The 14165-nt window shown below is 33.3% G+C and overlaps 1 protein-coding gene across 2 annotated transcripts in view; it reads right to left on the bottom strand.

Annotated features, from left to right (window-relative positions):
• The window catches only part of LOC143172283 (nipped-B-like protein), a 173447-nt gene that overhangs the window by 25644 nt on the left and 133638 nt on the right, over positions 1-14165 (bottom strand). For both annotated transcript variants that reach the window (XM_076361527.1, XM_076361526.1), the window contains exons 15-24: positions 13576-13679; positions 11919-12005; positions 9415-9646; positions 8961-9112; positions 8495-8575; positions 7306-7406; positions 5329-5467; positions 5041-5123; positions 3887-4019; positions 2815-2958 (exon numbers count right to left, since the gene is read on the bottom strand). In XM_076361527.1, coding sequence (XP_076217642.1) covers positions 2815-2958; positions 3887-4019; positions 5041-5123; positions 5329-5467; positions 7306-7406; positions 8495-8575; positions 8961-9112; positions 9415-9646; positions 11919-12005; positions 13576-13679 — 1256 coding nt within the window. The remainder of the gene's footprint in view (positions 1-2814; positions 2959-3886; positions 4020-5040; positions 5124-5328; positions 5468-7305; positions 7407-8494; positions 8576-8960; positions 9113-9414; positions 9647-11918; positions 12006-13575; positions 13680-14165) is intronic.

The raw sequence follows: 14165 nt of genomic DNA, 5'->3' as shown, positions 1-14165 counted from the left end.
AAACGTCTACAGTGCACATAATACTAATATAGGTTTATTAATATATATTTGGCACCCTAATATATGTGCAAATTGTGATTTGAAAGTCTGGCCTTCAACCAACGTTAAATTGTGTGGATAAAAGGCTGAAAAAAAAAAGTTGCTTGATGAACCTTAACTGCCTAACTATTTTCAAACAAGTAAAAAACCCAGTGTCCTGGTTTTGGCTGGAATAGAGTTAATTTCCTTCCTAGTAGCTGGTACAGTGCTGTGTTTTGGATTTAGGATGAGAACAAAGTTGATAGCAACAACTAAAACATCACTGTGTTAAGTAGTGCTTACACTAGTCAAGGACTTTTCAGCTTCCCATGCCCTGCCAGCGAGAAGCTGGGAGGGGGCACAGCCAGGACAGCTGACCCAAACTGGCCAAAGGGCTATTCCATACCATATGATGTCATGCTCAGTATATAAACTGGGGGGAGTTAGCTGGGGGGTGGTGACCGCTGCTCGGGAACTGGCTGGGCATAGGTCAGCAGGTGGTGAGCAACTGCATTGTGCATCACTTATTTTGTATATTCTTTTATCATCATTATTATTATTATTATTTTCCCTTCCTTTTCTGTCCTATTAAACTGTCTTTATCTCAACCCACCAATTTTACTCCCCCCCCCGATTCTCTCCCCCATCCCACTGGGTGGGGGAGGGGGTGGGGAGTGAGTGAACAGCTGTGTGGTGTTTAGCTGCCTGCCAGGTTAAACCACAACACCCAGAACAAACAAAAAGAAACTGTGAAGCCCACAACAAATCACATTCAATATTGATAATAAAAGTAGAAGAATAATTTCTGGCTTAAACTTCTTCAGCTACAAAATATTTTTCTTCTTCAGCAATAAAACTTGTAACTTATAACCATCTTAACTTCTGTATGAACAGCATAGACTGAGAAACTTGTCACAAATGCAGCACATAATATAGCTTGCAAACATCAGCAAGTGGAAAAAGGTACAGTTACAAGTCCAGAAGATCAGCGTATCAAGAGATAAACTAATGAAAAGCATGCACAAACGTTCAAATCAACTTGACAATCTATGACAGATTTCTATGAAAAACATCTACTGTTTAAAAATGTCAAAACAGAATAGATTTTCCCCTAAATCTAATTCTACGGTTCATGAGTCCAAACCACAGTAGACAGTTATAAGCATTCATCAATCATTGGGGAATATCCTGGTAATGATATCAGAGGGTAGAAGGAAATATCCAACAGAGTCTAAGTATTCAATTCAGCAGGAAAGAAAAATCTGTAGAGGTATAAGTTCAATTCTGAATGAAAACAATAATTTAAGATCTTTCTGATGACTAAAGTTGAATATGTCTACCAATGGATCTTATTTTCTTGCCATTTGAACAACAAAGTGAAGCTTAGCTGTCACGTACACCTTTCCAAGTAGTTATTTGTTCTTATGTTACAAATAATTTATAAACAACACACTGTCTACCCTGACTGATGGTACTGTATAGTATACACTTTCCACAATGTACAGATGGTACTATCCACCATCATTGATGTTAAGCTTCCCGAGTAACTGAAAAAAAGCTTTTAGCACTCAATTGCCCACAGCAATTTTATTTTCTGCAGATGTCAATGCCTAGTTACTGTCTGATCCTGTAAAAAACCCCAAACAAATAGAAAAATTCATGTCACTGCTCGGGTATGTATCTTTTCAGAATATCTTTCAATACTATTATATAACTTCTGGAGATAAGGAAAGAGAAAAGGATTCTTCTAAAATATTTCCCTACGAAGTCTAATGTAGAATTGTCAAAATCACTGCCAACGGAGGAGAATTATAACCCCTTAGCACATAGAAGCATAAATTATATTAAGCCATGGACATAAAGATTTGACACTATACATAGTACAATATTCTAATTGACAAGAGTTATGGGAAGTATCAGCCTCAAAGGAGTAGATGAATTTTGATTCTTTATTTGAATGCCTGTAAATTGCACAAGTTTTTCCTTTAACATAAATCCGTAACAGTCATTATAAAATACAAGATCTGGAGTCTTTTCAGGTAACCGAAAGGGAAATGAACTTGATATGACTACTCAACTTTAGATCTAATCATGCTGAGAACAATTAGTAGTTCAGAAAGAAATGTATAGCATCCATAAGAAATGTGTAAGTCCACATTTTTAAAAGGGGACAAGACCTGAGATTTTCTCATCATACTATGTACTATAGAGAGCCCAAATGCATACATTACTTTGTTAATTGCTGCCACCCTTGCAGATTTGGAGACATTTTGATAAGCAGCATTAGCAGAAATGCAAATATGCATTCTCTAATGAAAGATATATGCAAGTCCAGTTAAAAAAAAAAAAAAAAAAAAAAGACCAAGACCAATACCAGCTACATCACATAAAAACTAACCTTACAGGCCTAACAGTTTAACTCTCTAAAGCCTGTGTATGAGTGCCGTAAGCCCAATTACCACTTTGCAATAGCAAATGCACATACATACACACACATATATTTTTAAGGCCTCTTAAGATAGAATCCAACTGTCGCTCCATTATTTCCTCTATATTGTCACAAGAAAACTGTTTTTACCATTGTAATTAACCACTTAATATGATCACTAGGGAGATGGTGTGAGAAAGACATGAATTAACAAATGTGATACTTATAAATTGAGTATATTTGATTCAGAAATCTGAACAACAATGAAAATTCGTTCTCCACAATGACAGTTTTTCACACATCCTTAAAATGTTCAAATTTTTGAATGGATACATCTCAATCCAACTGGCACAGGATCTCTCACACACCTGTTTGAGGATTCTGGCTATAGATCCTTGATCCATTTTGCTAGTGACTGCATCTTTCCTGAGTCTTGCAGCTACAGTTCCAAGATAGTCAAGTGATGCAACTCTTAATGCCATTTCTGTAGATTTGTTACTGAACTGGTGAACCTAAGAAAAGCAGAATAAACTGTTATAAAAAATTATTTATTTATGCAGCTGAGATTCTTCTCACAAGACATTGCTTGACCTTATTAAAAATTCCACTTAACTTCCATGCTGCATAAAATTACGTAATTTACTATTATATCACAGATACACTCCTTACTTCACATTAATGTTTTTTCCTTTATTGGGTATTTCTCTCTACAAATATGCCTGTTGGAGGTTTTTTTTAAATATATATTTTTATAAAATAAACTGGACATCTAGTAGAGCAGATATCCTTGCAATAGCATAGATCTTAAGCACCATAATGCAACTTCCTCATTATTCACACAAGTATAAAGAAAGCTACATTGTACCAGGAACAGGACCATAAAATATTTTTCCAAGAAACAGCTCAAATTACTGTGTTAATTACATTGTAATACTGAAGAACAACTCTCAAAAAAAACATGTCAACGGAAATATTCACATTCTGTAAAATGTCACATTCCATAAGTAAATGTACTATTATTAGTAAAAGACCAAACTACTTAATTGTTTTCAGGTTCTGTGCTAAAGGAATAGTCCAGAGAAGTATTTAACATTAATAATTACAGCTATTAGTCTGACTTTATTCCCAATGAATATCTACACTTATTAGATGCTATACAATGGCATTTTTTAACGTGGAAAATGTCATGGAATAGTAGAAGTGGACTTCCATGAGAAACTGTATACATACGACCTTTACTAAATTCCATATCAATAATCTTCTGACCTAAATTTTATTTTCATGCATTACATAACAGTGATACATGAAGAAAATCCTTAAATGCTGCATGTGTGTGTCAACAATCAGAAAGCATTCTTGTAATAGTTTGAGCTGAAATAAACAAGTTTCATTGTAATAAGAAATAAATTAATATAATAGTTAAAAAAAAGAATCCCTTACCAATAGCCTTCCTAATAAGCTAAGTAGCAACTCTGCAGCTGGCCATTCTGGTTTATTGACTGTGGAAAGAAGATCTTGAATGAAGTTCTCAAACAGTGGTCTGTAATCTTCTTCCCCTTGTTTACTGCCACATCTGTTTAAAAGAAAATGCATTTTGTAAGTGAATTTAAGAGCCATTTAAGCTTTTCTTCTGACGGAAACAGAAGTAATCCTATGTTTAACCAGAAAACCAGTTTTATGCAATTCTAAAAAAAAAAATATCCAAAATATTAGCAGAAAAATTGTTTTTATCCATTTACGGACAAATAGTTTAAACAGTTATCACTCCAAGTTGCACTGCAAGTAAAGCAGCTAATCCAGGATAGTAGAATTTTGTTCCTAAGGTTTTTTTATTTATTGTTTTAAAGTCTGCATTAACTTGGATGGACAAAGTAAGTAAAATTCTAAAGCTCAAGCTAGAGTGGGGTATTTAGGAGGTGGTGTGTCCTTAAACCTGGTCTGACTTATCTCACAGTGATAAGACATCTCAGTATTATGCTCCACAAAGTTTAAAATCAGAATGTAAAAAAATCAAAAGATAACATACCTGATAGTGTTTCACTTATATGTGGCATCCCTAACTTTAACGATACCAGAAGTATGCAGAGATGGCTAGGTGGCTTGTAAATAGCCTTTCGGCTTAACAGTAGAAATTAACACAATAAAAACCTCAGGACTTTTTGTTACAAATCCTTTGGTTATTCAGGTATTCCCCCCCCACTGAACTATTGACATTCATAACTTTATCTAAATGAAAGTAATTTTAGGGTTTTTATATCTTTGTCATTCTGATGACTGAAAGAATCTGGTTTCACCACTTCAATATTTACTCAGCCTTCTCTTCCATGCTTCAGATGAGTAAAAGACCCCTGATAAAAGGATCCTAAATAAATTATCAAACAGATTCTTAAATGTGTAAAGCACTCCCTGCAGAATTTCTGTTCCATAATTTTTGTCCAGACAGGTAGCTCTCTTAGGGATCTATAAAGTATATTGTTATAAGTAACTTTATTAGTAGGCATTTAGCATTGCGAAGTGGTTTGGTTTGTCTTAAGGTGTGACATTTTATTTGGAGTTGGTTTCATCAATACACTAGAGAATGCAACAGTACTTACTTCTTAAGGAAAATAGAAAGGAAGTTTTGTGCTGTTCTCATGGCTGTTTCATATGAGTTAGTAATAAGCACATCTTGATCCACCTAAAAATAACAAGATTTATTTGTCTAATATTTTAGCATAAACAGAAATATGATTTCCAGATCAGCATTTCTCATTCATCAAATAATTACAGCAGACATAAAATTACAATGCTTAATTACTAGAGCACCATCATAAAATATTATACCTACAAAGTCATTCCTGCACCAAAAAAAAAAAAATTATGGCTCTTCAAAAATTTCTTACTTTTTTGTTTGATTCCTCCTCTGAATTAGAATCTTTTTCTGTTGATGGCAAATGCACCACACACTGAATAAGCTGCAGAACTAGTGCCGTTACCATCTGAATATACATAGGCTCTCCATCAGTGTCACTGCTGTTTAACCTGTTAATAAGAAAAGACAGCATTAACACTAAAACTAAACAAAAAAGACAAAACAAACCAAAAATTTTTGGTCCTAAATAACATCTTTCTAAAATTATTACCACAGCTAGAAATCTGTGTTCTAGATGTTTATCTAGTCATTTGCTTCTCTCTTATGCAGTGAAAGATTTGGTCTAACAAAAACAGGCTGAAGAGATGAACTGAAACAGCTCACAGATGGGCTATCAGAGTATCTGTGAAGTTCAGCAGCTGAAAAATCTACAGAAATATTTAATAAATCAAACACCTTCATGCTAAGGCACTTACTAATGGGCTTATTATGTATAATGCCATATCCATTTCCAACACAACATAAAAAAAATACACCAAACTTGTCCTAATAATTTATTACTTATATATTATTTAATGTATGTGAAATGTGCAGGACTTTTAAACAAGAGAAAATAGTGACCATGACCTGGATTGACTTCTACAAGAGTTACACCTATGGTAATCTCAGGTAGCATAACAGACTATAAACTTCAGCATGCAAGAGTGTCTAAGTTGGTATGACCAGTACGAATACACTCTACCTCACATTTCTCCCCTTCCAAGTGATTTAACCTGACAAATAGTATGGTGTTTACTACCCATATGTACATCAACACCACTTAATGCTACCCTTAACAACATGAAAAGGTGATAATCTCTGACATAATTCTCCCCAAATTATCAAAATAATAACTGGGCACAAAACAGATTGCAATTATTATCTTTATGAAGTTATCTTTGACTACTTGTACAGAGAAAAATCTTTTCATATCAAATTTTAGGTAAGCTGTACCCTTCATGACTGTAGCCACAGACAGGGAATGTCCTTCAACAGATCAGAGCTAGGACTCTAGATAAACAGTGCAGTCATTGTGGCCTTGATATAATGACTTCCTTCTAGTAAAGGTCCTAATTCAAAGAGGGTATCTACAATTTATGCTCCTATGCCTACCACCTTCCTATTTGCTAGATTTCTCTGATGTCTATAACCAAAACAATAGGAAATACTAGGAACAAGCACTCATGTTAACATTAAGGTTGCTTCAAAGTTCCAGTGAATTTCTTTTCCTGGGTATTTCCTGTTTATCCACCCTGGATCGGACAACCTATTTCATTGACAATTTGTCTGTCTCCAGGGAAAAGATGTATGCAAGCAAGGAACAAAATCAACACCAACAACAAATGTTTTAGAATCATTTAAAGTGTCCAACCTCAATTTTAATTGAAATCCAGTTCAGGTCAGATTCTTTCTCAAATTGAACCTGAACCTATACTATTATTCAGAAGATGCACTGAAATCCAGCTGAAGCGCTTAAAAGACAGTTAAAGTGAACTGAGTAGTTCCTAAATGAAACTCATTCAAAGGAGTATTAGATTGATTTCCTGGAAAGAGTGCTCTGAGTGCATCCTCAAAGAAATTCAACCAGAACTTTCCTATTAAGCTTTAGCAATGAAGAAATTATATAAAATCCATACAAACAGAACCAAAGAGTTTTCCAACAAAAAACCTTTGAATGCACACTAACATTACATTCATTTACATCCTTAGTGAGACAAATAATAAGATATTTCAATTATTTTTGTAAGCAGGCATAAATATGATGGCATAAGAAACAGTAATTATTACAAAATACATTTGTCAGGCAATTCTGCTCTCACTGTAGAGGTTTTGAAATATCAACCCCTAACAAAGTGCAGCTTGTGGAGTCACAGATTTTTAAAGTTGTTAATACTGGAGCCTAAAATCCTACATCTACAAAACTGTAAATGCTACTGTCTACAAATTATCAATCTATGGCAGAAATTACCTGAAGTTTCTCAAACTCCTCTTGCTAGTTGGTAGTCTCGCAAGGGAAGTGAAAATTTCTTCTAGTATTAACTGTCTATGTTTTTCATACCTGGAGAACACCTATTTAACAGTTACAGGATTGTTAAAAAATTATTTGTTGTTACATAAAATATTGCTTGTTAAATAGATTGTTAAAAATTATATATAGAAACATACACTTTACATGACATTTAAATTAATTATATTTAATGCATACCTTGTTTTTAATGCATTGCTTTGTTTTTTCAAAGCAAACATTTCTTTATAAAATACATAAAAACTTTTTCAAATATAGGATTTTTAAAAATCTTCAGATAGCATAAGTGTGTAATAGCTCTTAAAAATACCATATTTTTAAAAGTTTCTGCCAATGGTACAATACACCGTATAAGAAAGTCAAACAGTATAATGCTAAGCTTTCAGACTCCAGTATAGAGCAAAACTCTATGGTAACATAAATTAACATGAACACATGTACGGTTTTAGAGCACATTTGAGAAACCAGTTTTACTCCATATCCTAAGCTTTAATATTTGCCTGACATGAAATATTCTTTCAATTTATGAGGTCAGTATTGTAGAGTTTGCCTCTCCTTTTGTTTAGGCAGAATTACTTTTATAAATACTGGAGTACATCATCATTACAAAAACGGAAAACTTCCACTTGAACAAGCACATCTGTGTTGCACTGCAGTTTTCCTGAAATAATATTTTATCTGCCCCATGAATTTTTCACATAGCCACCTCTTCCGAGGAAAAGGACTTATTCTATTATATAGAAGTATCCTACTAGTTCTATAGCTTATTCCATTGCATAAATTCAAATCTTAACAAAGGAAATAAGGAAAACCACATTGTTAAGATTTCTTAAGACAAGAAAGGACAGGTAAGAGGAAGGGGTTTGTATTAACACTTTAAACAACATAACCAAAATTAAGTAAATTCCTTGGCTTAAGTAGGCTATTTCTTCCTATAGAGCACTCTGCAAATAGGAGCAGCTCAGGTAGATTTAATACTGTTCCTAGATTATGATACCAAACTGTAAAGACATGCAAAAATAAAATTAATTCTAAACTCCAGTTCTCTACCAGCAAAAATACAGCCTATATAAATGCCCTAATAACTCTCAGAAGTACAGGAACATGAAACTGCAAATTAAAAATTACTTACTGCAGTCACTAATTTGATGGCACATAACTGTAGTTCACTGACATTTTCTACAAAGAAAGGTGTTATTCCCATAGATGATACCTATCAACAGAAAGAAGTTATTGTAAGTATATTTGACTAACAAACTGATATTTATGCAGTTTCACAAGTAGGCTATTCATTCAGCAGGTAAGGTATTCAACAACATGTATTACTTCATATTATTTGCAAATAAAATTATTAAAGAATATTTGAATACAATCAGGTTAAACTTTTCTTAAGTGTACAATAAAAGCCATTAAAGATTTGAACATTAAATGCTCTTCTGCAGATTACATACTACACAACAAACTAGTCACTGATGTTAATAATTCAAAAGTTTGTACTGATTTCATACTTCATGTCACTGAGACAATCACACTTTACAGTCTCTCTGGGAAAAGAAAAACAAACATTCTCAGACAGAAATTCTTCTGATAAAACTTACCTGAAGAATAGTTGTATCGGTAAGAAGCTGTATCTCTAGCAACTCTGACAAACTGCTGACAATGTCACAAACTTTGTTATACAACATCACTATAACTCTTTGCTTGTGGGTGGAACACTTGGCACGTTTTGCTTTTGAACTTAAAACACCACCTAGAAAATAAAAAATATCTTTATTAATTTTTTCAATGTTTCACTTGCATCAAATACTAGAAAGATGATCATCTTCCTCAAAAAACGTCCCCAAAACAACTCCATGACTACAGATTTGTAAATGCAATTGCTTACAGAAGAAAAACTATTTAGTAGAATCAGCTAGAAAGCAAAAATTTCATATTTTCATAATTGCTCTGAATTCCAGATCCAAGATTTTTAAAACAGTTAAGTTGGACACCCTCATCTGAAGGTACGACTATGACAACAAAACGCTAAATGCAAAAATTTAGCATACTAACCACCATGAGGATCCACTCTATACACAGGATCATACTGAGGATAGAGAGTGTTCTGCAAATGAAATTTTGTGTATTGAATAACTCTTTCTATTACATCCTCAATATATACAGCTTTAGGCATATTTGGTGATGTCATAATATTGATAGCAGTAAGACAAGCATCAGCAGATTTTGTCACTCTCTCCATAATAAGATCTCTCCATAATCTCTCCTCATCTTCAGTGTCATTGTTCTGTAAAAGGCAAGAAAAAACAAGATAGTGTGAACAATAAGTCAAATTTTTATCCTTACCAAGTAAAAGATAACATTATTTTAATATACTTACATACACACACACGCAAAATGTTCTATTTCCTTTATGATACAAAAATAGTTTGTTTTAGAAATCAACTAATGTTTGTTTTACTAGCAACAGGTTTGTAACCCTAAGTTACAAATCTTCAATATTGCACTGTATTCTTCTGGTAAAACACAAAGAAGCTTTCTGTATATCATCGGGAAGCACTATGAAGGAAGATTGCCACATTCTCTACTTAAGAATGATGTACCTTAATAAAAATCTAAACTCATTCATCTAGCGTTTTCTTCAGCGGCCTATGCACGCCAGTTGCTGCTTTGATCAGTCTAATTTTTGCTGCTAGAATTCTTATACAAAAAGACTGTTAAGTCACACAAAACTCATGAGAATACAACTTTCTCCACTTCACAGACCAACTCATCTATTATCGATGGGTTTAAAATATGTCTTATCAAATATGACCATTTAGATTTAGCACAGGATATAGAATATCTGTATTTCTGTGTTTGTACAAGTTATAAAAACAAACATACATGAGGTTAATTATGATCACCCAGCACTACTGAAATATTGTAATAATAGCAAAACCAGGTGGAATTTTTAATAACTTCTCTGGTACAGATATAGCCTACAGAGAAAAAGAATCTTTCCTGCCTGTATAACAGCACAGTTCAACACTGTTGGCTTTCCTTGTAAAAATAAGGGGTTGGTGAAACCATATCAACTTTTTCCCTTTGGGGTAAGAGAATCTAAAAATATCACAGTGCATTATATATATGAGAGAGAGAGAGATAGATATTTGAAAAATCAACAGAAATCTGCAAATCAGAAGATCCTTGTAAATTTCTTGCATAGAATAGCTTTAAATAATTTGTTCCTTACACAAGAGGCTTTAAAAAAAAAAAAAAAACAAACAAACCAAAACACCCCACCAAAAACCAAAAAAGCCCCACAAAACAAAAACCCAAGTAGTTTTAAATCTTTTCTATTTTTTTTGCTCATTAATCCTGGAAATAAAAAGAATCTGCAAGTGCAATCTGCCTCTGAAAAATATCCTGACATGGAGGTAGGATATTTTCACTGCACTGTAAAAGAAGTAAGCTTACTCCTTAGCAGAGGCTTTCTTTGTCATAATGACCTGAATCATGTTTAATGGGTTTTAAGAAAAATCTAAAACTTCTTTTTTAATCAAAGCTTTGTTTCTGAATTGCAATCATTGGACAATTTCATTAACTGCTTAATAATCTTGAGTTTTACTACAAAAAGCTAAAAGAAAAAATATCACTTTAAAGGCATTGGCATAAAGACTCAATCATATTGAATTAGAGCAGGTAAACCAGCACCTTCTTTTCACTTATTTTTCATACTGCTAAAGACATTCAGAATCATATACTGAAACTTTGAAAACCCAACAAGCTATCTAGATGAAAATATTTAGGTACAAATAACGTGTCTCTGGTTTTCATTTCCAAGTTCAAATTCTTCCCTTCCAATATACACAATTACTCTCTATTTCTGCAGATCAAGTTTTTTTTCCATAAAATTCAAGAACTCTATTCTTGCTAGAATATTGTTTTGACTAGAAAGTGTAGAAATAAATATATAAAATGTGTAATATCACATTTCAGCCTCATAAAAAACTCAAAACCCCCACATAGTTTTAGGTATATCAGAAAAAAAAATCCTAAAATTTTAAACTTCCTGTTAATTTTGTTTACGTTGATAACTTCAACTTTGCAGCATAAGAGCAGACCTAAATAAAGCACTTTCTCAGTTCTTAATGCTCAGGAGAAGAATATGCACTACGTGAAAGCTGTAATACTTCTTCCACTGTGTAAGGGATGTTTTATGGACACATAGAAAAGTAGCAAAGAAATGTCCAATGGTGCAAGTTACACCAGTTACCATGAATATTTCAGGATGAAACTATAATATTTAAAATTAAGTCAAAAGACAACTCAATTGCTCCCAATACATCTGTTAGTTATCAGTACTATAGTAAAACATGTTTAGTACTGAAAGAATATAATCAATTGAATTTTACTTCAAATCTTAAAATTTGGCAATCTCTTAATCACATACATATTAAATCAGAAATTCCTTTCACACACACACACAGAGTATTTGAAACTATCGCTATATGGGACTCAAGTGAAGAAAACCCTATTCTACACAATGGTGTGAAACCACGTAATTTGAAACTCACATGGTTAAGTAATGTAGAAAGCTTTGATCCATCTTGAATATTCTTCTCCAAAATATTCAGGACTTTTACTGTTTTATCTGTTGAGAGCTAAAACAAGAAACAAAACACATCAAACAACTGCAGGAACATAAAGGCTTCCAAATTGTTGAAAAAAATGTCCATGGAAGAAGGATAGAACATGTTATGTAATCTGACAAACTTAAATTGTAAGTAATCTGAGATAAGGATTGGATCTTGACTTGTCTGGTTTCTGACACAGCATGATTGAGAATGCTGATAATAGAATTAAACTAGTGAAATATGTTCTAAGGCTGCAATCAAACTGCATTTTCAACCAGCAAAATCCATAGAAATGTATTTAAAACTGCATATCTGTAATTAATGTTGTATAGTTATACATTTTTGCTTCTAGAAACAGAAATTTACCAAATCCAAGTATCAATCACAAATTCTAACTGACCATATAGAGCTTTATTAAGAGAAAATCCAAGTTCTATGGATGAGCAGAAATAAAATTCCCTGATACTTGAGTGCTAATAAAAAAGAAACGTATTCTTAATAACTGTGTTAACTTTGAAAAACTAGCATGTTAAAAAAAAAGTAACTCAAACTCACTTATTGGTGTTCTACAGAATTATGATTAAATAATCTGTAGAATATGCTAAACTCCAGGAGAGTCCAGATACTATTGGTGCTCACCTTTAGAAGCAACAAAATTCTGATTTTATGTATACATGTATGTATGTATGTGAAAAAAACAGGGAACAGAGCTTAAGGGTGAGAACTATCAGGAAAGAGAAACACTCAGGCTGATAACACGCTACAAAGGAAGGTAGGGAGATTGAAGAAAAGGCCAGGAAGAATATCTAAATCTTGGATTAAAGAAAACCCTTCAGAGTGACTTGTATAAGTGGCTTCGCAGACACTTTATAAACATAGTAAGTGGTCATGAGCAGGCAGAGTAAGAATTTAACACGAGACTGCCCAAAGCCAAGAGTTCTAGGAAGATAAGGAAAGCAAGAACATTGTTTCTAGAGGTGTGATACCAACAGAAAGTTCCCTTGAACTGAAGTCAGGAAGAGTATGGCAAAGAAACCACAATATGCAGTCTACAGAAAATTAATCTTATTATCACCTGGGGCATTAAATCTTCTAAGATTGAAAGGGCTCTTTGGAGAAAGGAAGGAAGTAGGCAATTCAGTGTGATGCTGGATGGACATTATACATTTACATTGCACTAATGGCATATATCAGAAAGGGTAGATTTTTTTTACTTTGCCAGCAGGTTCTGTTTTACTGTGGTTGCTCAACACTAGCTGTAAGAAGCAAAGCCTATAGGTTGATGTGCTTTTGTGAAAGTAGATTAATTATTTTAGATTTTACTGCTCAGGCATGTGTTACCTATTGGCATATAGTGCTCTGAGTCAGCGCTAACACAGAGAAGGACCATTCAACAAAAATGTTTCAGCTTCAGAGACAGTAACAGTTAAGATGTGGTAACTTTTTAACCACTTCAGCTAAGTCAGCAGAAACACAACTGTTCACAGTATCTGTCACATGCACACCTGAAGAGGGTGGAATATTACAGGGGACAAAAGTTTTTGTATGTTTAACAAAATTAGATGTTCAAAGAGAGTTAAATACTATGAAGATGTACCTTGTCCATAATGCCCATTGCCTTGATTTTTGCAGATTCACTACCCAACTCACTAAGCTGATGCTTTCCCAGTAGCAATTCCTGTGGAATCTCATCATCATCGCCTTAAAAAAAAATAAAAATTAAAAAATTAACAATCATATTTCTAATAAGACTTCAAGGAAACCAGTATTTTACAGCCAATATGAAAAAGCCAACTGAAGAAAAAGAACTGATTTTCCAAATAGCTAGCATCTAATAGTTCCATCTAATGAAGACTGATGATGACAACTTTTGGTTGTGTTAAAACAACTACTTGTTAAATATGACAAAGTCATAAAAATTAAAAATATTTTTAATATAACAAAATCAATTTATTGCAGCTCTCGTGCCATCACCCTCATTTCAGTAAAACAAATCTTAAATGATTGTAGTCCTAATTCTAAAGTTCAAATCTGAGGAAGGGCAACAGATGAAAAACACATAGGAAATTAAGTACCTTGGGATATACTGCGTCTTAATCACATATACCCTTACAAAAAACCCCCATGATGTTACAAGACATAGAATCATAGAATCATAGAATCATTGAGGTTGGAAAAGACCTCTAA

This window comes from Aptenodytes patagonicus, chromosome W, assembly GCF_965638725.1.
Source record: "Aptenodytes patagonicus chromosome W, bAptPat1.pri.cur, whole genome shotgun sequence".
Taxonomy (NCBI): Eukaryota; Metazoa; Chordata; class Aves; order Sphenisciformes; family Spheniscidae; genus Aptenodytes; species Aptenodytes patagonicus.
The sequence above is the reverse complement of the archived record's forward strand: the minus strand, read 5'-3'. Positions and strand labels throughout refer to the sequence as shown.